Genomic DNA, 23,810 nt, shown 5'->3' on the forward strand with positions numbered 1-23,810 from the left:
TAGCGCCAGGACACCCCAGGGTAACCGTGCGCTCTATAAGTGCAATTAACATAACATAACATAACCCAGCATGCAGGTCATGTGTCATGTCTGCCCTGCACTGCTGCTCTAACAGTATCCACTGCTCGAGCTGGCCTTTCCTCAGCTGCAAATCTCTTCATACAACCTCAGGTTTCTCCCAAATCCCCTATTGCTTTATCAGGTCCCTCACCCCTGCTCTCCCTTCAGTTCCTACTCCTTTCCAGGCTGTGGTATGTGTTGTGTTGGGATCTCACCAGTGGGATGAGGCTGTTTTGAGGACCAGGCCTCGCCCAGGCCGCCCAATGCTCAGGTTGTGCCTGGGTAATCTCTTCCGGTATCTGCAGGTGAGTCTGAGCTCTGACGACGTCTGTTTTCTTCCCTCAAGTACAAAGGTCTTTGGCTTCGGTGCAGTGTTTGAGAACGGTGGATCTTGGACAGGTGACATTAGCTTCTGCGTAGAGCTTTCCCGTCTCCATTTACACTACACGTTGTACAGGTCTCAGCATCACGAGCCACGCAGAAAGTCTCCACCACGAGCGGGCCAAAAAACAATTCTACCAAGAATCACCCGGAAGACTTCACCACCACAAAGCCGTCGTCAAAGCCACCCGGAAAAACGTCACCCCCACGTGCCATCTGCAGATCTTCAGCATCCGGTGGAACTTCGAGGCTTCCGCCCACGCAGTGCCGCAGCTCCACGCCGCAGGGGAGCATGGCGTCAAGTAAGTGTAGAACTGTCAGCTGCATGTCATGAAACCACTGCCAGCATCTGCCAGTCAGTAACCTACAGGAAAATACTACTGTTTCTATCAAAATGGCATCTCTGGAAGGCCTTTGGGTCCAGGGAGAGACAGTCACATCAGCGCTTTAACTGTGATGAAAAAAGAAAGGGGTCTCCAATGGCCTTTGTAATTAAGGGTGTGGCTTAAACATGTAAACTAAATTTCTGTGATTTCCACAGCGTGCTACTGGGCCATTAGTTTGGTGCCTCGCTGAACGTTGTTATTGCATATATAATACAATGGATCTAAAACTAGCCAAGACTATTGGATTTATCAGTGGTTGTAAGCTGTTTGATATGAATAAGTAACAAAAAATGTGCAGTAAAAAATTGAAAATGTTTTAATTCTGAAACTGTGAATTAAATATTACTGTGGCCTGTGGAAGGGGAAGTGGTCTTCAGTGTGTCTCAGTCACTCCCGTAATGTTTACTCTACGTTAGACATGTGCACCCTTTCTCCAGCCACATAGGGTACATCTATGTCTTACACCTCATCTCTTTCCTCTCCAGCACCCTCTTTTTACTCTCTCCTGAATATACCTCCTCCCATCTCCTTCACTTCACCACCCCCAAACACACCACTGTAAGCCTTGGCTTTTCTTTTACTTTTGCCATGACAATATTATGACAACTGTATACCAATTTTACACACAGAAGCCTACAGAGAATCACATTTCTCTATGTGGACTGCAGAGAGGCCAAGAATTAGATGGCCATGTATTCTTAACACCTCTCTGACCCACTGACAGGCGCTGCCTTCAGCCTCAACTCCAGACTTGTCAATCAAGGCACATTATAAACACCTGGGGTTGTATTATACATTGTGTCATGGGGGCACAATAGGTGGGTTTGTCTGCTTGGTGCACACACTGGGCACAATTGTATTACAGAAGGGGGCCACAGATGCTTGTGCGTCCCCTTCTGTACTACTGATAGCGCTGGCGCGCATGTAGCGCTAGTGTTATAGTCACTGGCTACCGGGCAGTTTTGTGTGCTGCCGAGCTAGGGGCTAATTTCTCTGTGGTGGGGGCTAATTTCATTGATGGGGACCTGCGTGTAAATTGAAATAAAAAAAGCAAAACGAATTTCCGCAGGTCCCTATCAACGAAATCAGCCCCCAGCTCGGCAGCACACACAACTGCCCGGTAGCCAGTCCGGCCCTGGTTATAGTGAGAGGGGTTCCACCATTTGTATGGAGGTGTGCACTTTTAGTGCACCTCCTAAAGGCAGCCTTCTGGAGTGGAGAAAGGGTGTCCCATGGACCACCTCAGACATCGCTTACCGTGGGCGGAGAGCTCCGCTCCGCCCGCGGAATGTGCAGAGTTTTGTCTACTCTGCATTCCGCAGAGAATGCAGAGTAGGCAAAACTTTACACTCACCGCGGCAGAGCGGAGTTGGCCCGTCTCCACCCCTCATATTAAAAATGTATTAATACTACAATAAGAAGCAAATAAAAACGACTTACCTTCACTGAGGCTTCCCCGGGCTTCCGTCCTCCTGTTCCTTGCATCCAAGGTTAATCTGCACACGCGTGCGCGGCAGCTCATGCGCATTCTTGCGAGAAATGCGCATGCGCAGATCACCCTGAGACAGGAGCAAGAGGAGGACGGAAGCCTGGGGGCGTCGCAGTGAAGGTAAGTTGTTTTAATTTATTTCTTATTGTAGTTTTAATTCATTTTTAATACGGGGGTGTAGGCGGGTGGCAGAGTTTGTCCCCAACTCCGTGGACCTTCGTGTAGTGCAACTCCGTCATCTCCACCCAGGGTTAGACATCACACTGCAGGCAGGTGCAGTCACTCATTTCACCCACCTGCAAGGGGATCACAAATCCCTCTTGAAAATGCCGGTGGCATGTGGCCTGCCCCTTGAAACACGGAACAGCTTTTAAATAGCTGCTCCGTATTTCACTTGAATGCTCTGCCCCAGTACAGTGCGAGTTCACGGCTGCCCTAAGGGCAGTGCATTCTTCATAATAGAGCGCACTATTCCTGTTTGCACTCGGTGCACCTGCTTATAGATGCACCAAGGCGCAAACAGGGAAATACCTTTTTAGTAACACATGCCCTGAACGTGACTCCGTTCAAAGTATACACCATACAAAGGGAATATGTTACAAAAAAACAGAAACACAACATCCTAGAAATAGCAAACATTCTTAGGGAATGCACGATTAAGTGAACCACGTGAAATATATACAGGAACTAATTCACTGAACGATTACCTGATCGTTTTTACATTGTTTAGAAATCGGTCAATGTTTTTGCCATTCAAGTTAAGTACATGAATATAGGGCATGATATGCACTCATTTCGATGTCCGTTCTTAATTCCTAGATAAGGAGAGACCCGGCCCACCTAAAGCTGTGAGTCACAGCTTTCTCTTGAGTTGCACGGGATCCAAAGCAGCAGGCAAATCTCGGCGATGACCGTCTGACAACTTGTGGCCCCTGACATGTGGCACTAAGCTTACTTGGTCTCGTGCATTCATATTAACCAGGCATAGGCTGCATTAGGCGCCCGTGGTTACTATGTATCAGCCGGACACCTCTTCCATCCCCCTCCCCCTTCAATCTCCTCCTCCTGCCCCGCCAGCCCAACTCCGTGGTAGTCTGCAGCTGGAATGGAGATAAAATACTAAAGTAAAGCAAAGTGTATAAAACACAATTTCTTCCCACGCCCGTTGAGATAACGTGCATGAGAATTATTTCCAGATGCGAGAAACCCCGTTGCCCGTGAAGGCCTCAACGCAGGCGGGAGGCCGCGTTCACATGCCGCGATGGCTTGTTGTCTTCGAAATGGCATCACTCAGGCCCGGGGGATGGTCAGATGCCCAGAGAGCGTGTTGCCCCTGGGGAGGCATCAGTCCAGGGCGGGGGCTTGGTTCGGATGGTACAGATACCGTGCTGTCTAGTTGTAGATGTGCCAGGCCATCCCAGATTGGCCCTTCACAATTGACTGTCCTTGACGCAGTCCCGGTTCTGTCCGCTGTGCCAGGCCAGCAGCTCACTGGTCCTGGCGCACTCCTGCTTTGCCCCTGACGTGCAAACTTTAAACATCGCTCACGTGCTCAGAGGCTGAGCCCATATTTGCAAGCAAAACTCCAGAAATCCTTTAAGACCCGGGGACATTCTTGTCGCATTGCTCCGCGGTCTTTTTAGGACACCCTACTGCTATTTGGGGAGGAGGTGGGGCAGGACCACTGGCACTGTAGGGAGTGGTGTGCGATCGGAAACTGGTCGTGAAGAGCGGGGGTGAACGGGGGCTCTCGTTTGTCAAACGCCTGGCCTGGCAGTGCCAACAAAGCCCCGGTCCTAGCCTCCCTCTCAGCTTCTGTGCCAAGCGGGGCCCAGCCTGGCACTGCTCTTGGCAAAGAACAGAATAGTTGCCAGTCTTAACGTGTGTTTCTCCACCGCCCCTCCCTCCTGCGCGCACCCAGAATGGCACCTGTCCTATGGGGATATTACTTTCCCAATAAAGGCAGCGGCCCCGGTGGGCACGCATGAAAGCTGCAGCAGTTGCGGTCCTTGGCGGTGTTCATCAGACGGGAAGAGCGCGAGGGCGGCCGCGCACCCCGGCTACGTGGGGGGACGGAGGGTCCTGGCGGAAGGTTCAAGGCGCTGCTGTCTGAGGGATACTTCCGGGGAGCTCACCGCTGGCTGGGGGGCCTACCTGCGAGGGACTAAGTACAAAGGTGGGTTACGAAATATGATTTTGAATTTCGAAAACATAAATGGAGGACGGAAATACCTGTATATTACCCCTGGAAGAACCCTACGTTCTCAGGAGATGCTTAGAGTGTGTTGGGTGGGAGGACATCCAGAGTTTGAGACCCAGCTAGAAGAGATTAACCCGGGTATAACATACGTGACAGTTTCTAGAGAGAACATTATAGCTAGGCATGGGTGTAATTCAGATTAGAAAGGCTGGGCTGGTGATGATGTTTACTGAGTTGGCAGCCATACTTCTTTATTGGCTTGATCGACCTTGAGAATGAAATGCCACTTTTGATGTTTGTGCTAATACAAAGCTGACAGTCTAATGGTGGACATCTTGAAATCTGACAAAACCCTTGGCAGGGTAAGAGGTTCTGCCTGCTGGCTGGCACCACCCACCTGTGTGGATCGAGCTTTCTATGGAGGATTGTAGGAGCTGTTCAGCCCGCAGGAGCACCAGAGTCCACCTCAGCCTGACACCATCAGTTCCCAGGTATTGAAGGTAGCCATGTCTAGTGCCTGGAGCCCTGGCCAGTGGGGACCGGGCCTCTCAAGTGAAAGCTATGGCTTTGCCCGGCTCCGGGGTTACAGAAGCTGTTCAGGTGGCAGGAGACCCAGACTCCTCCCCGGTCCGACACCACCCTGACATGGGTAGGAAAGGCTGGGGCCCTGGCTTTATGGGACTGGCAAGCCCAGGTAAAAGCCACGTTTTTGTCCAACACTCACGTGGAATTATGGAAGCTGTTCAGCCTGCAGGAGACCCAGGCTCCTTCCCAGTCTGACGGCACCCTAGCCCAGGTAGGGAAGGTGTCCCTGCCCGATGCCTGAAGCAGTGGCCTGTGGGGACTGGGCTTCTCGGGTGAAAGCCATGGCTTCACCTACTTCTACCAGGGGGATTATTGGAGCAGTTCAACCCACAGGAGCCCATGACTCCTCCCAGGTCCAACGCCAACCTATCCCTTGGGCTGCCTGGCAGCTGGGCCTTGATAGGGGTGGTTTCTACCATGCTCCACACCCCTGAGGGGCACAAGAGTCCTCCTGAGTTTGCAGTTACTATGCCCGTAGTATGGACTGTAACCCAGTCAATTGGCTAAGGCTGCCCCCTGGTTGTTGCCTTCCTGGGACTTGAGTCTGGGGAACTAAGGAGGGTTAAGCCTCCAGCCAACACCTCTCTCCCCTTGAGCCTGCCTGAGAAGCAGCTTTTCCCTCCAATATTAAACCCCAACAATGTGGGGGCTTAGAAAACCCGTGGGAGATACAAATCAGAGTTGACGGTGCCAGCCAGCCCACCAGTCATCTGGTCGGCCAGCTACTGACCGGTCATCTGGTGCACAGCCACTTATTGGTCGTCTGCTGGGCTATCCTGATGACCAGAAGGCTCGTCCCAATCTGATGACCAGAGTGCCCAGGCGGCAGCAAACAATGTAGCCGGTGCTCCGGAGGCTCTTTCCAACAACCATCCACTGGCTCCTTGCCTTCAGGTGGCTCTGCTGGTGATCGCTTTGGCCATCTGGTCATCCTGCTGACCTGCCACAAATTGTGCCCCCATCCCTGCGACCAGCAGTGCAGATTATGAAGGGGAGGCCTCTGTGCTGTACTGCACATGGTTGAGGCAGCCTCCCATGGCCTGGCGGTAGAGGGACCCTGGTGCCCACAGATAGAGGCAAAAGCTTGGCTTAGAGGATGACTTTCAAAAGATTACAGCAAGGTAGCTACACTGCTACTTTTCATATGCTGACCCAGAATCAGGTAATCTACGAATGGTTTAGCACAAGGTGCCCCATGAAAATGTAGTGCACTAAGGGTGATGGAGGCGGTTCCCTTCCGTCCGCACTCTGCTTCCAGGGTGAGCAGCTCTAGGCACTGACCCAGAGGTTGTCTATCCCAGGCCAACTGAGATTCCAAGGCTCTGCAGTATCATTATGGTTTAGGGGGATTCTGATTTGAGGCATTCAGTCATAATCCCCCAGATAGTAGCTTCGCCACATTATCTCCTCAACCAAGCACAAACACTAAATGTCTGAACCTGTTGTTCCGCTTGTACTGAGCAGGATTGCTCATGCAACAACACATCATCAGTAGGGTAAAACAACATCATCTCCCAATGGTCTAAATCCAGCTCACGGTCCGTATTAGTGTCTGAACAATCTAACCCTTGATGAATTCTGCTTCAAAATGATAGGAAGAGCCAACACCAAAGAATCAAATTGCGACGTCGCTATGGACGAGTGGCCGCCACAAACCAGTTATCCATGTGGTATCTTTTCTGACACCTCCTGCTTGAGACTCAAAAAGTCTATGACTATTTCTGGACAGGCAATGGAGAGATATGCTATAACTTGAGATGTAACTTGAAATGCTAGCCTAGCCCAGTGAGCTGGAAGAATTTCAGGGTGTTGTTGCAGGTGTGCCTACTGATGACGACTTTCAGGCCAGAAAGTCAGCATAGTTCCATTATAGGGGGATAGGGAAAAAGTTGTGTAGCATTGGTTTTTTTTCATGTGCTTCTATGGCTGTAGACTGCACTCATAGTCCCCTTGGCACACTGTTTTTGATTGGAGCTGTTGGATAGACTTTTGTGGCATAATAACCAAAGTAGCCTGTGCATTAGAAGTTTGTGAATGCAGGACCAACTTCAGATGCCCATATGTCAGCACTGGATGGTTGCAGTCAAAATATTTGGGTTGTCTATTGTCTTGGTTGATTATTGTTCAGCCTGCATAGAAAACGTCAAGGGCCATTACCTTGGTAACCACCCATCACAGTTAAGAAAAGTCTTATGCTGGAAGTTTTCATAAGGCCCAGGGGAACCTTACTAGATATTCTTTGGGAAACAGGGATCAACCAATTTGAAGATGCCAAAGGGGCCATGAAAGTCTCTACTTAAAGGCCTAATGCAGCCATTGATGTCAAACTGTCCATAGCCCAAAAAGCAGAGAATGTTCAGGAGGCTCCAATGTCTGCAGACCTTTACAGTCACCAAGGAGATATTTGCCACATAATTTGTCGGTCTTTAAGTACAGAGTTCAGGGATCCCCTGGTGGAGTAAAGTAACTCATCATGCAAGGGAGCATGTTCAGCATTCAGAATTTCAACATAACAGCTTCTCAGCTGGACTAGATCCGTCTTTGTCCTTCTCCTTGACTACTCGACCCACTCCTGTAATGATGCTTGCTTTTCTGTTCTGCAGCAATGTTATATTCAGTTTGCAACAATGTGCAGTTATTATAAGATTTCAAAATGCGGTTATTCATTTTTATAATATATACATTGGGAATTGTTTATGTTAGATGCTGTCCTTTTTGTGATTCTACTGTAGCTTCATTAAAAATAAGGAGCACTTCATACCCATGATGCAGTGCTGAAGTGCACCAGCGGACTGGTAGCACGCTAGATCGTGAGAGAGTGCTTTGTTGGAAAAGTGTTGAATTGCAGTGCAGCCTTTGTTGGAAGCGCTTTTGTTAGTGCATGATTGACAAGTATGGTGATCTTATCCTGACTTAAGTCAACCTGCCTACTGATGTAATGGAGGGGAATGGGTGGGAGAGACAATGTATGCTCTTTACATTCATATGCTTTTGTGCCTGGGTGAGAAGGCCTCTATATAGATTTCAGGAGTGACAGAGAGGCCCATGGCTTGCACAAGATAAGGTAATCATGAAAGATGCTCTATTTAGTCCCTCGGAGTGATAGGTGAACAACCTCTAGGCATGCCATTGAAAATGACTTTATAGTTCATCCTGGAGTGGCGAGAAGCCCACATGCATGCAAAGGAGAAATATGCCTAAATGAAAGCTCTCTAAGGACTCCCTAAAGGAGTGACAACAGAACTGCCCACAGGTATAGGCAGGCAGGATAACTGCTCTGTGGAGTACACATAGGAGTGACAATGAAGCATCCCACACGGATGCACTGGATACAGCCAGCCCTGGTAAATGTTCTAAAGAATCCATTCAGGTGCAATGAGAAGTGGAAATGCAGAGTGGCGCACACCAAGATAGCCACAGCATGGGTAGTTCTTGTATAATAAATATAATATTTTGATCAATAAGGAGTAACAATGAGTAACCCACATCTAAGCACAGTCAAAGACAGCAAAGGTAAGGCACTTTCGAGACTGCCCCGGTGTGACAGGGAGACTATTCATAGCCATGCATTGGTTACAGGCAGACTGTGCTCTAAGTGAAAATCAAATGAGTAGACCATGATGACAACATCTAAACAGCTGCAGACAAATAAATAAGCAAGTCACAAATCAAGGAGGCTATGGCAAAATGCCCTTCACCTACACGTAGCATTGAGCATTTGTAATCAAAAACTAGTGGTGCTAGAAGATTTCAGTGTTTGGTTATCTAGGCGCGACAGAGGTGCAGCCCACACTGCGCAGTGGTTTCAGGCAGCCAGGGTTATTGCTCTATAAGGTCCACCCAGGAGCAATGTTCGCTCTAATTATTTTTCTCTGTGTGCAGGAAAAGAGTATTGGTGTGCTCTTTTTTCTTAGCTGTGAGCAGAGCCAAGTGAGGAAGCCTAATAATCAATAAAACAAATATGCAGTGAGAGTCCAAAGTAGTACCTTTATGGAACACAGCAGCATGGAACGTAGCCTCACTAGAGTCTAGCTTGAAATACATGAGAATATATAGGTTACATTTGCACCTTTGTGCAACTATAACCTATAAAATCTCAGGTACCAATCAGGGCACACCCATCTGAGGTTTTATAGGTAACAGTACATGTTGCACAAAGGCACATAGCCAATCAGGGCACACCCAACGTAATTACTTTTCAAACATTTATTCAATCGTTAATCAACAAAAAACACCTAGCTATATTTAGATAATGATTTATGAAATGTTCTGCAACTGAAGCAATTTAGCCAACTGATTAGTACGCTCATCGTCTCATGACTTCCTTAATTTATTAAGGCCGTGGGTCACTGCAAGCTCAGCACAGGACATCAGGCCTTCAGACGTTCTGCAAAGTCATATAATAAGTGTAACAAAATGGACCCTGAAAAAAAATGGCTTCCACATAAGTATTAAAGTAAGACACAATGAGAGTCCTTAATTGGTTTTGGGAGCAGAGTGTACGTTCAAGATTTTGTTTAAAAAAAAATCACTAACAGCAACATTCAATCTGTTTTAAATGCATTTCACATACTTACCAACAAAATATTGGACAACGATGGGATAAAAGAAGGAGAAGATGTGACATTTTTTAAAAGCAAATTGCAGATGATATACTGAGAAGAAAGCAAATAATAAAAGGGGAGAACATGGCGGCCGCCTTCCACGCCGGTCGCTAAGCTCCGCTGAGCACGCCACTACCAGGGTAGTTTTTATCCTCCCCCCTAAATTAGATGTGCCTTATCTAGTCGTTCTTGGGTATCTCAGCAGTCCTCGTGGCTTTTTTGGAGGGCGTGGAGTCACCGCTGGAAGACAACGGGGGATCCTGTTGGTTCTGCGCAGTCCTGGAGCTGCAGAAGAGCTACAGGACGGTAGCGTGAGGTGGTGTCAGAAGGAAAAGAGCTCGTTCCAGCCCCAAGAGGTAAGAAGGGAGTGTTTCCTTGCTAAGGTCAGCAGGAGGAAGACAACTGAGAAGAAGACTGCCATACGCCCAAGTGGTAGGGGGGGGGGGGGCGAGTCCAAGATTCAGTGCATTTGGAGTGGGGAGGCAGCGTGAGTAAGCTGGTAACCCGGTAAAGGGTCTCAATATTGAATTTAACACAGAGCAAGCTGTGCCCCCCCACCCTTAGCAATTGTGATTTTAACCTTAAATCCAGTATAGAGTGGTTTAGACTGAAGGGGGAAACGAGCCAGGAAACCCTAAAGCCGGGGGGGAGGATAGAAAAGCAGAATAGAGAATTTGAATCGAAATATAAAAGTTACCCCTTCTTACAGGACTTTCTTTAAAGTCTTCCACCAGTGGTAATTCTCAAACATCAGCAAAAAGATATGGAGAGGCAATCAGGAGGTCCTGGTATGCCAGCTGAGGGGGGGTAAAGTCTGCCTATTGGTGCCACAAACAGAAGAAGTATCAGAAGAAGTGGCATACAAGAAAGGGGAAGCCCGGGTGGATGAAAGCACACTAAATACAAACAGGGAAAACCTTCTCTGGACGAACGCTTAAAGAAATCTCGGAGATCAGAAAGAAGATGCTGGAGTTGTAGGGGGCTCGCTAGAAGATATGTTTGCATCACTTTCCGGGAATATCAGAAAAGGTTTTGCGGTATCTGTGGCAAATCAGAGTGGGATACGTAACTTTTGTGAGGTTTTAGAGAAAAAAATAGACTCTAACAGCGAGAACTCAGACCCTGGAGACTAATGTTGGGGAGCTAAGGAAAGTAATAAGTGATAGCCAAAAGAAGATCCTAGTACTACAAAGGGGTGAACAAGAACTGCAGGATAAGGTGGAACAGCATGAAAATAACTCTAGGAAAAATAAGTAAAGAATACTGAATGTCCCTGAGGGGAGGGAAGGGGACAACTTAAAATCATTTGTGGTCTTGCTAATAAAAGAAACCCTCCAGATTGACGAGAGTGAGGCAGCTATAGAATGAGACATTTAACGGATACACAGAGACCCCTTTAGGAAGAAACCAAATAGAGTGAAGCTGTGGAAAATCCTGCTTAATTTCCAAACATATGCCTTGAAAGAAAAAATACTTCTAGGTGCATCAAATGATGAATATGTCGCAAGAGTAAGGACATTTCTAATGTTTTTTGAATTTGAAATATTAAAAAATTAAAAACAAATAAGATTGAGAACCATACAAGGATGTAACTCACTAGAGTTTAGAAAACAATTCTCAGAAAAAATATGATTTACAAATAGTTTTGAGAATAGCTCAAACAGAAGTTCAGGCAAAAATGCCTGCCACAAATATGGAACAAGGAAGAATGAAAACAAATGAACATTTGTGACAGATGTTCAAAAGAGGAAATAAAGATGAGAAACTTGAAATTCAGCAGAAGAAAACAGGCTATGTCATCGTTGTGGGTTGCAATTTCCACATTCAGGTGTTTGTACAGCAATGACAATTTAACACACAGAAGTATGTTGAAATGTAAATATTTTGCATCTCATTCTGCTAGTGTATTGCTCTATGTAAAGTTAGCATTCGCTGCACCATTTTAAGTTGAGCTGCCATTTTGAGCCATGACCGAAACTAATTTTTGTCTCACTCAACAGAAAGCAGCTGTGATATTCTCTTCATGTATTTCTCCATGGTTGAGCTTTGCTGTGCTAATGAATAGACTGTTTTTGTCATCACATACCTTTCTCGCTAGATAGGCCTGCTCCTACGCTTAGAGCGGCGGGTGCAGGCAGAGTAACCTTGGCTTTGAGATAACATGTACTCGGTCCTGGGATTGCAACTCATCCTTCTGTATCTCCATTGTTCACTAGTTACCGACTGGAAATTTCTGGGCGTGTCTTTAGTGATTCTGAAAATGTACATTATATGTTGTCCTGGTGGTAGAAGTCAGTTCCTCTGCAGCAATCTAAGGAGGCTGGTCAGACCGGACTCCATTCAAGTATACTTTCAATAAATATCTTTGGTTTGTATTCTCTACTGTCTGACCGACTCTTCATTTGTGAAGAAGACCAAGAGGTGGTCGCGAGTGACCCAAGTGACCCTGATCGGGTCACTTCCTTCAAGTATATCCAGTAAAGAGGAAACAGATGTTCTAGAAGATGAAATTCCAAGTACATGATAGTTAAGAAATGTTACTACACAAATGATTGCTAGTAATGACTTTTAATATTATAACAGAGCATTCCATATACCAAAGATATCAAATATTGTTTGTGGGTCTAGGAAAATTGAAAGGAAAGGCAGTAACCTTACATGTTAAGGTAGCAATTATACAATGTTGAACTGATGCATAGTAGAGTTCCTATCCATTTGCAGAAGAAAATGAAGGAAGATATAAAATCAGTATTACAACAGGATATCATTGAATCAGCCACAGTCCAACACTCTGGGTATTGCCTAAAGTGGTTGTCCCAAAATGCAAATTCCCATTACAGTGATTGAAAGAAAAAAACAAACTGGGCCACATTTAAATGGTATGGCCAGTAATTGTAATTGTGCTACTATATTAGATCTTTGTAAAGGGTATCATGAACTTAATATCAATGAACAATTCATGTCTTGCTCGCCCTGTTTCCCGCACTAAGTTAGAAGTGCCGGGACACTCCTCGGAGTAACTGAGCGCTATATAAAACACGCATTAACATTAACATTAACATTAACAATTCAGATACATAACAACATTTTCTAGACACATTGAATTGTCGAGATATATAAGACTGAATTTTGGTATTTGCTAAGCTCCTGAAATATTTTAGGAGATAATTGAATGTGACCTGATCTGGTAAAGGTGTCTTCTCCAAATTCAACTAACAGCCCAAAGAATGTGCCCGAACTACATTCCTTTTTGGGACTGGACAGCTACTGTTCAAAGTATATCAATAACTATATGACTACAAGTATCCAACCGTATCTGTCACAAGTGACCTGGAAGGCACATCGGTTTGTGTTGACTAGACTGAGAACCGGAGTAGTCCACAACCTTGTTGCTTTCCCCTCTCAGCATTCGCATCCCGCTGGCCCTTGTCCGTGTGACAATACCACCCCTCAAAGCACTGTGCACTTTCTTTTGCTCTGTCAGTTGTACAAATACCTGCGGATTGCTTATTTGAAACCCCTGTTTGCTAAGTTTGGAGTCAGGACAATACGAGACTGCATGAGCCTGCTTTTTAACTTACATCACCCTGACGTTTGTTTTTATACGGCTACCTTTCTCCTTAAATCAATAAATGCAAGGAAAAGTATGCTTTTTTAACTTTTTTAAATTGCTGTATCTCCTGTCTTTGACTGTTGTTTTATACCGTTGTCTTTTTATGCTGTGCTTTTATGGACTTGTCGTTTGCTCCGAATAAAGCCTTATGAAATGACTACAAGTACCCCACGTCGAGAATTAACTACGAGAAGGGAAATTATTTAAATAGGACCACAATTGTGGAAATGTTTTCAAAGAAGGCATATCATCAGCTACTTTCCTCAGATGTTTAATCCTAATGTGTACACAGAACTAGTGGTGGATGCAAGTTTTGTACATTTGGGTGCTTACTATACTTCTACATCATTACCAACCACAGGGGCAGCCCAACACACCTGAAACAGGGGCAGTCAGTGTATAATCCTAACAATGGTTCAAGAAGCAATTTGCTTAAAAATACAATATTTACACACAAATCCAGGTCACAGACAGGACAGATAGGCAACAATATAGAAAGAGTAAAGAAAGAGAATGCCCATATGCAAAAGACAATTTCTGAAAGATTATCACAAATTTATTACATATTATAAAATATGTAAGACAATAGCGATCAATACAGTATGCTGGTATACAAACAATACATATCATAAACCAGACAGGTGGCAAACGAAAAAATACATGTTACAATAAAGGAACAGATTGTACAAAATTAATATGTCGTTTGTTAGTTTTATGGCCACATAAGCGTCAACTGCGTTTCGACCACTGCAGAGTTACACGGTCATCATGAGGACTGAGGATTCCATTGAGCGTCACAAACAGTTCTGTATAAAAAATGCCAATGGGTCACATTTGTTAAAAGGCAAGCTCCTTCGAGAGAAAAGGCCTACTCAGAAAAAAGTAGATGAAAGGGAAACTGGTAAAGGAAACGTGAAAAAAGCCTGTACTGTGAAGTAAAGCATCCAAAGATACCCGGGAAAAATGAGAAACTTTATCAAGGCTCCATTACACACACCCAGTAGACCATAAAAAATTAAATTACCATCACCAAGGTGTCAAAAAAGTGAAATATGAAAATTCAACTATTTAAAATAGCAATCCAACCTTATTTACTTTAGTTGGTTGAAGAAGAATATCAAAATATCACTAGGAAAAAAGACTACAGTAAGAAACAGTTCCACGTATCCATTAGGAGCTAGAAAACAGGGGTCCTAAATAGTCGACCACTTACTTAAAATGGACGAGTATGACTTCAACCCATCCCAGAGAATGGATAGTTTCAAATTGGCTGCATCTATTCTTATGATTAGGAAGAAAATGTCCGGAGCCAGGTGAGCAAATCACCAATGTACTTCCACACAGCAATAGGCTACAAAATAGAGAACAAAAAGACCTTAAAAGCTCAACTGTTCAAACACACTGTTACTAGTGCCTAAACGATATTCAGCTTTTCCGCTTCCTACTGGGATTTCTTAATATTATAAATCCCTTGTTATTTGGTCTCTGATTTATGCATAAACGATATTCAGCTTTACCTCTTCCTACTGGGACTTCTAATATTGTAAATCCCATGTTATTCGGATTCTGAGTTACGCTCGTGCTGTCCTCATCTGCAGAGACACTAGTAACAGTGTGTTTGGACAGTTGAGCTTCCTAATACAGCACATTTAAGGTCTTTTTGTTTTCTGTTTTGTAGCCTATTGATGTGTGGAAGTACATTGGTGATTTGCTCACCTGGCTCCGGACATTATATTTGCACAAGAAATTTTGTCTAAATTTTAAATGAAACTGTTCATATTTTTAAAATTACAAAGCTGCAAATACATGATTGTGTTACAAATTAATTTCAATAATACATAATAAATAGGAGCTTATAGCACCAATTAAAGAAGAGAAGAACTGATTTATGTACTCCCAAAGTGATTAAAACATGCATAATCCTTGAGATTAATATAAATACAAGTGAGAAATCCTTAACCCAGTCTATTCGACAACAATGAAAATATTAATTTGCCAAAGACTGGAAGAGAAAAGGAATGCAAAACTTCCCACACTCTGCATTTAAAAAAACTGTATTATCAGGAAGCTGACCTACATATTGTTTTCTTTAGCACAGTTATCAAATTGGTTAATCAGTTCCCAGTTATTTTCAATATAATGCACCCATCTGTGACCAAGCAAGAACGCTATGTCGTCTGTGTCACATTAAGATATGTGTGCTTTTTATATAACCTGTAGTTTGTATTCACGGACTTTTAGTTTAATCTTTTATTATTATAGACAGTAGCTTAATATCCCATTGTACAATGTGTGCTGGCTAAAAAGCAATCACTTGCTAAGGGTGTCACACATGCTATGAGGCTGATTGGTGGTTGTGTAGGTGGTACAGATTGCAATTGTACAGTTTTCACCTATCTCTAAGCTTTATTGAACAGTTCTTAAAGTGATGATTGGTTCTGGAAAGAGACTGAACAGACTATAAAATACCTTATGCCAAAACTACTAGATCCATGTAACCTGTAAAATAGCTCTGATGTCAGAGGCATGAAAATGTAAGCATATAAGAGCTGTGCTACTTGAGGGATAGGTCTGGAGTCTGAAACTGGAGTCTGTAAGTTCTCTGCAACCTGAAGGATGAAGCTGTTTGAAGCTTGAGCCGTTGATATCTGTGTTCGGTCAGCGATTGATCTGCTCACTACATTTCAAAGCTGTACATCTGTATAAACTGAGGAATAATTCTGCTGAGGAGTGAGGCGGGCGGTCAGCGGATGGTACTGTAGGGATATGGTGTGGGTGCTGGTGCCAGCCCATACCTTTGGCGAGTCCTAACTTTTAAATTAATTTTGGTTTACACATTCCGGGACCATGGTAAAGTGTAAACTGGCCACAGGGAAGGAGACTGGGTCCATCAAGTTACTTCGCAACTAAAGTCTACACAGCAAGACACCACATATTTACCGCCTGACCTGATATCCATGGCTACGAGCCCCCAGGATGCCAACTCACTTGTTCTGGGCCCACAGGAGGGGCATTATGGTTTTGATCCAACGACTGGAACATGATCTCGCAATGAGTATCATTTTCTGGGAACCCGTGGCTAAAAAGGAAAAAAGAAGGGGAAGTTAGGACCCACCTTAGCAAATTCTAAAAAAGAAGGCCCTATACATACATGAATAATGCCGGGGACTACTAATCAACAGATTGTATTCCCTTCTGTGAGTACAGACTTGACCCTTAAGGAGTCAAACCTTCCATGGGGTGGGCTTTTGGATCAAACAAAAGACTTAGGGCTACATGCATCAAAATAGAAAATTGTGAATACATAATTGTGAATTCCTGGGATTCGCAATTAGGTAATCCCAATTTACAATGCATGAAACTCAAACAGTTTCAGATAGCGATTCCTTGGGAGTCGCAAATTTCTCTACCTCATTAATAATAATGAGGTAGATTGCAAAAATCACAGGGATGGTGACCTGCTGAGGTCAGCAGACCAACATGTCTGTGATTGCTTTTAAATAAAGCAATCTTTTTTAGGTCTCGCCTAGCGTAGCAGCCCATGCGCTGCTTGCTCGGCGAGACATATAGTGAGAGAGGATATTTCAGAAGGGGACTTGAAGCCCCGCCCATAGTTTTCATTTGGACGTGTCATGCGTTTATGCTACATAAACAATATGCTAAATGCTGGCTTTCCCATTGAAAAGGATGCTTTTTTGCCAATGCCCTTTCTCCCCATCATCCAGCCCATCGGGACTGGCTCGTCTGCTTTGCGGCTGTCGCGAAGCAATCTTTTATCTTCATGGGGGCTATCTGTTTTTAACTAGCATGGCCTTAGCGCGTTTGATTTCGCGGCCGCGCTTGTTTATTTAGGGGGATTTGTCTTTGTTTCTGTTAGTCAGTTACCCTCACACCATGCACCCACCCTTAACCCCTTCTTCTATTTTACTTCCGTGGGCGCCCCCGTGAGCGCATGGAAAGGGCGTTCCCTTGAATCCACTGAAGTGTGCTGTTAGGAGGTGGACGCAGGCGATCATGAGGATGGCGTTTCATTCCATTTCAAGGCCCCAAAGTGAGGAGAGCAGTGCCCTAAATACAGATTGTATCATTAAAGTAAGAACGTCATAAATACAGCTTCGTGTACAATGATTCCAAAGACTATAGCACATCTAATAACGTTGCAAAGGCATCACAACAGCAACAGGACAAGCGTATACACTTAAAACTTGCAGAGCTTTGCACCTGTAGACTCTCTTCTGGGACCCCTCCCTGCCAGATCTCGCAACATCCACATACCACGTATAGCTTATCTTCCTTATCGGGCCATAAATCTCAGGCTGCTTGTTTCCTTCACTCTCACATCCTAGCCCAACCATTGCAGACCAGTCTGAAAAAATAACTTGTAATATGTCTTACAGTTTTCTCTCCCCAGCGGTCAGCAGCCAGTCTGTGCCACCCCCTCCACCCCAAAACCATCTGCCAGTCACTGCTTGTTTACCATCTTATTGTCAGTTGTCCATTTTGCTTGTCTCGCCTATTGTCTGTGCATTACCAATGCTTTTTTTCTTTTTTACATTTCTACTTGTTTTGTTTACTTTTGGTCAATCACTGTCCAAGAGAACATTTCGGCTGTCCGTCCCCGCTGTTCCCTCCCTCCTCACTTGTCTTGGCCCCCAGTGTCTGTTGCTGCTGCCCCCACATCTCTTGTGCTATATATCATTAAACCTGCACAAGATTAAATGACGAGAAGGGCCGTTTGAATATCAGGGCAACATCAAGCAGTTATTTTGCTTCCACTGGGTCATAGACGATCAAGTCATCAGTGCTGTTTTATTATCAAGAAAGAAAGTGGCAGTAATTTAAAAGAAACCAAGTACTCATTTCCATTGAGGTTATTTTTGCAGTGCCAGATGCAGACGGAGGCAATCCTGGATATAGATGCACCATCTGCTTTTAAAAACAAAAGGGTGGGGTAGGGTCCTAGGGAATTAAGTTTAGAGACCAACGAGGAGAACTTCCCCTATATATAATCTATACCAACATACTACCTCGAGTCTATGTATTTAGCACGAGAGTTGTGTATGATGAAAGTGCAAGTTCGCTCAAAAAAGTTTCTTTTTTTTTTTTGTAAGTGAGATATAACGAATAAGGGGGGAATTATCCCTTAAGGACTAGACCCTCGCTCACCCGCAGGTGACATGCTTCATCATATGGATTCCTCCTCCCAGCAGGAAATCCTAGTCCTGCTGAGGGCTTCAACTCCCTCAGTGAGGTTATATCTCACTTACAAAAAAAGTTTTGGAGCGAACTTGCACTTTCATCACACACAACTCTTGTGCTAAATACACAGACTCGAGATAGTATGGTGTTATAGATGCACCATCTGCTACATAACAAATTAACCAGCCACGGCCGGCTCCAGGACGGTGTGACCGGTGCCACCGCACCGGGTGCTGGCATACTGGGGGCGCCGTGTTTGCAAGGTGATTATGTTTTCAAAGCACCTGCTGCAGCGTTCCTTTCCTCTGCAAATACCAGGCCTCACAAAAATGTCAAGATAACTCCTGTGATTAATGTCCTTCCTGGAGAGAGATCAGCGTTTTGTATAGTTGAGGTTTTGACTGATGTGAGGTTAGTGCAGAGGGTTAATATACCTGCTACAAAGAACGTTTACCAAGTAGATTACAGAATGCATATATTGTAAACAGACCAGCAGGTTAATGCTTTTACAAGAGACATCCTTTTGTCACTTGCAACGTATAACTTAAAGCCCTAATATTGAACAGTGAGCTATTAACTTTCATCATAGAACTGCATACACACTGCAAAGTCTACATTAGCACATTGATCAATGTTGCAAAAAAGGGTTAATTTGTCTAGAAATCGAATCTTATTATTAAAGAAAACTCCTAACTATGCTGTTTCTTTATCGACTCTGAGTTTGTGCTTCTCCTGACCAAGCATTTTTAAACTATACTGCTTACCAATATGGATGACATGTGACTCCTACACTTTTAGTCCTTTGGCTTATGTAACATTACCTATACACGCATGATTGACTATCTCTGTGAAATGTGTGTGTGATGCAAAGTGCTCTGACACCCTACACTGGTATGAGTGGCGCTGTATAACTAATTCAATGCATCTGAGAGAGAGTGGTTATGGAAACTTGGTCACGGTTAAAGGATGCTAGTAAGAGAATCCATGGTGGAGGTGGTCATTGGGGGGGCGCCGACAAACATTGTTGCACAGGGCGCCACCAGCGCTAAAGCCGGCCCTGTAACCAGCACTGCTTACTGAGCATTCCAAGTACTTAACACATACTTGCAACTCCACAATGACTGCTATAGGGAGCACTCCTCTTGTGGTGGACTCCAGCACATGTGCCAGGAAGTCAGGGAAGCGCAATAAAAGATGACCACTTCTGCATGAAGCTCATTTTCCAATTTAAGAAGTCTTTTGGCAAACGGGAAATAAATCAACCGGGCGAAACACACATCAACAGTGATATGTAATACAGTCCCGTTTGTGTGGCTATTTATGGTTGTATGTGTTGCTTTTTTTAAATATATTAGAGCAGAATAAGACCAATGCTATTGGGCAGGGGTACGTTGTGGGTACATTTTACTGCTAAGGGTGTAGTAATGGGTCAGTAACTGAGGTGCCACAAGCAACTCTCCTTTGTACTCCTTCTCTTAGTGTTTTGTTCCTTTTTTCGAGTCACTTTGAAAATACTCTGTGATGTATTTCTTGTTTCTCATTGCGCAGCACCATACTGCTCATATTTATACTTGTTATGACTTTTTCGAGGGTTTGACGCTTATTTGCTATTTGAGGGTCTGTTTCCGCTGGGATTTCGACACGCAAAAATAAACAAGATTCTCCAGCCCCAGGCCTGTCTTGAATTCTGTGAATTTGAGAGTCTTCACTCCACCCTAAACCGATCTCCGGGCCCGATTCACAGAACTAACTTAAGACAAAATCCTAAACTTACTACTTTTGGTATTCACAGAAGGCATTTAGTAGTAGTAAAGATAGGATTTTGTCCTAAGTCTGTCTTAAGTCTGTCTTAAGTTTGTCTTAAGTTTGTCCTAAGACTGTCTTAAGACTGTCTTAAGCCTGTCTTAAGTCTGTCTTAAGCCTGGCTTAAGTATGTCTTAAGTCTGGCTTAAGTCTGTCTTAAGTCACTTAAGACAAAATCCTAACTTTACTACTACTAAATGCCTTCGGTGAATACCAAAAGTAATATGTTTAGAATTTTGTCTTAAGTTAGTTCTGTGAATCGGGCCCTCCCTGTTCCCACCTGCCCCACGCACACTCCCCTCAACAGAAGCATTGTTTGAGGTAGGATAAAGCTGCAGTAGGTGGGTAATCCCTCTAAAACAGACTTTTGGGCTTCGAAAGCTAATAAGCATTAGCAAGCCACTTGGTCTGGCTTTAAATAAATGCTGTATGGTTATAGGAAGCATTATAAGTAAACAGCGAGAGGATGGATATGTAGTTACGTGGAGCAATTAACTGCAGACAAATATTGATGTATGTTAAAAGGTCAAGTGACAGTTGCACAGTCAAGCCAGACCTAAAGTTGATGAAGGGTAACTCTAAGCAATGAAATTGCCCAACAGGTTTGTGCATCTGCTGCTGAGATCATTGTGCAGCCTGCACGTGTGAAACCGGAGAGGGGCAAACCAAACACTCATCCGACTAAGCTGTGAAGCTGCAAGGCCATGACAGAAATAACTTTATAGAACAAGACATTTTTAGTCCCCTTTAGCACTTCACATCAGCTTATTGCAAAACACCACGCTGGTTTTTGCAGCCTCGACGCCAGCCTGCTGCAACCCCCCATGCAGGGCAGGATGTGGGCAGTGCGTTGTGGTGTGCAGCTTCAACCCAGGTGCACCATGAAGGAGTGAGGTAAAGGCCAGGAGAGAGAGGGCTGCCTAATTTTGCTGGTGATCCATCATTTTCAGGCCATGTAATTTTTACAAACTGCGTTGGCAGCTGACTGGTGCTTGTGTGTTTTTTTTCTCCTGCTCTTCTTGGCAAATACTCATTTTCTCTGATTCACAAAATAGCTGTGAGGAGTGAGAGGTAAATATGGGGGAAGATGGAGGGGCCGTCTCTGGGAGCTTTCTGCTCACAGGTGCTGCTAACACAAGGTAAACCATACGTTACATAAATGAATGATACGCTTTAAACCAAAGAACTCGCCAAACCCATAAACAGAGTAAACAAAAACATCAAGCGTTCGTCTTCTGATCTAATTGGGCAGTAATATTGATCTCACACCTAAATCTGCAGTAAAGGTAATCTCAAACCTATATCTGCCGACATAGTGATCTCACACCTATCTAAAGTAATAGTAACCGCACACATATATCTGCAATAATACTGATCTCACACCTAGATCTGCAGTGATATCAATCTCACACCTATCCAAAAGTAATGGGAACAGCACACCTATAGCTGCAGTGACAGTAATCTCACACCTATTACTGCAATAATGGTAATCTCACACCTCCATCTGCAGTGACAGTAATCTCACACCTATCTAAACAACAAATGATCACATACCTATATCTGCAGGAATACTAATCTCACACCTATATATGCAGTGATAGGAATATAACACCTATATCTGCACTTATTGTAATACCCACTCAGAGTACTTATTTAAAAATGAGTAGGTATTACCATTTTGGATGCATTAGATCAATGTGATAAAAAATAAAAACGTTACTAAAAGCCACTACCATTTACAATACAAAACTCACACTAGTACAAATGCAATGCAATAGATTTCGCATTTACAACAAAGTGAACTATTGCCATTTTGCATTACACCATTTAATTAATGCTTCACAAAGGGAAAAACAATAACATTTACAATGCCAATAGCTCAAAATAATGTAATTGCGAGACCTATTGCATTGTAAATGCTTGTTTTGTGAAGCAGCCCTTTTTTCTTAAAGGACAACGAGATGCTTTACAAAAAGTAAAATGAAAAGTTTTCTTTTCATTTTTAGGTCTCGCAGTCCTGCGTTGCAGCGTGCATGCAGTGCTCGCTCTGCGAGGCTTCTTGTAATCAGGATATTTCAGAAATGAAGTTTAAGCCCCACCCATCTTTTTGATTGGCTGGCGTCATCGTCCATGCTAAACTCTGACTTCTGATAGAATAGGAGGCTTCTTAGTCCCTCCTTGTTAACACCCTGTCTCCTTTTGGAACGGCCCATGCAGACAAGATCATTTGCTTGTGCCGTTACACCCACAGTCTCCATAAGTCGGTGAGCACTCTTTTTTTGTTATTTGCAGGATTGCGCTTGTTTATTTAATGGATTTGCTGCGCGGGCCACTTTCACTGCTCTTGTTTATTTATGTAATTAATTTGGAGCATGCTCCGCTGATTTTAGCAGACACGCTTGGTTTAATTTATTTAATTAATTTGGAGCGAGGTCCGCTGACTTGAGCGGGTGCAACAAGGGGTGGTGATGGACAGAGTCTCTGAATTAAGCAGAGTACTCTCACCCAGTCAAGAGATCAGGGCTAGATCCAACACCGTTTTTTAGCTCATTGCACCATCCCAGTTTCAGAACCTGGCTGTATGCAAATTAGTCTGTCCCTGGCCCAGTGCATCATGGGAACAGGGCAGACCAGACTACAAAATCCAATTCTTACACTGGGAAGGAAACAAGCTTCCGGGGACCGGTTTCTGCCATTTCAGGCGTCTTCGGCCCGGCTTGCTTGTTTGGTCTGCCCTGTTCCCATGATGCACTGGGCCAGGGACAGACTAATTTGCATATAGCCAGGTTCTGAGCTGGGATGGGGCAGTGAGATAAATAACGGTGATGGATCAAGCCCTGATCTTTGGACTGGGTAAGAGTGGTCTGCTTAATTCAGACACTCTGTTCATCACCACCCCCTTTTCTGTATCGTTTTTGGCTACTATAGGTGTGGCAGGGTATACTCAGACATGAGTCCCTTTCTCACTGCTCCATCAGGATTCAAGCAAGCCGGGCCGAAGAGGCTGAAATGCCAGAAACCGGTCCCCGGTAGCTTGTCTCCTTTCTGGTGAAGAATTGGCTTGGTAGTTTGGTCTGCCCTGTTCCCATGATGCACTGGGCCAGGGACAGACTAATTTGCATATAGCCAGGTTCTGAGCTGGGATGGGGCAGTGAGATAAATAACGGTGATGGATCAAGCCCTGATCTTTGGACTGGGTAAGAGTGGTCTGCTTAATTCAGACACTCTGTTCATCACCACCCCCTTTTCTGTATCGTTTTTGGCCACTATAGGTGTGGCAGGGTATACTCAGACATGAGTCCCTTTCTCACTGCTCCATCAGGATTCAAGCAAGCCGGGCCGAAGAGGCTGAAATGCCAGAAACCGGTCCCCGGTAGCTTGTCTCCTTTCTGGTGAAGAATTGGCTTGGTAGTTTGGTCTGCCCTGTTCCCATGATGCACTGGGCCAGGGACAGACTAATTTGCATATAGCCAGGTTCTGAGCTGGGATG

The 23,810-nt window shown here is 44.4% G+C and overlaps 1 protein-coding gene across 3 annotated transcripts in view; it reads left to right on the plus strand.

Annotated features, from left to right (window-relative positions):
• The first annotated feature begins 398 nt into the window (after nucleotides 1-398).
• Nucleotides 399-23,810, plus strand: part of AMPD2 (adenosine monophosphate deaminase 2) — a 505,052-nt gene continuing 481,640 nt past the window's right edge. The window contains exon 1 of one of the 3 annotated variants that reach the window (XM_078644773.1): nucleotides 399-743. In XM_078644773.1, the coding sequence (XP_078500899.1) occupies nucleotides 734-743 (10 nt within the window). In that variant the 5' untranslated portion in view covers nucleotides 399-733. Of the gene's footprint in view, nucleotides 744-4,473; nucleotides 4,493-23,810 lie in introns of those variants that run through there. The other 2 variants (XM_078644774.1, XM_078644777.1) reach the window with 2 other exon arrangements.

The sequence above is a fragment of the Lissotriton helveticus genome, chromosome 5_1, assembly GCF_964261635.1.
Source record: "Lissotriton helveticus chromosome 5_1, aLisHel1.1, whole genome shotgun sequence".
Taxonomy (NCBI): Eukaryota; Metazoa; Chordata; class Amphibia; order Caudata; family Salamandridae; genus Lissotriton; species Lissotriton helveticus.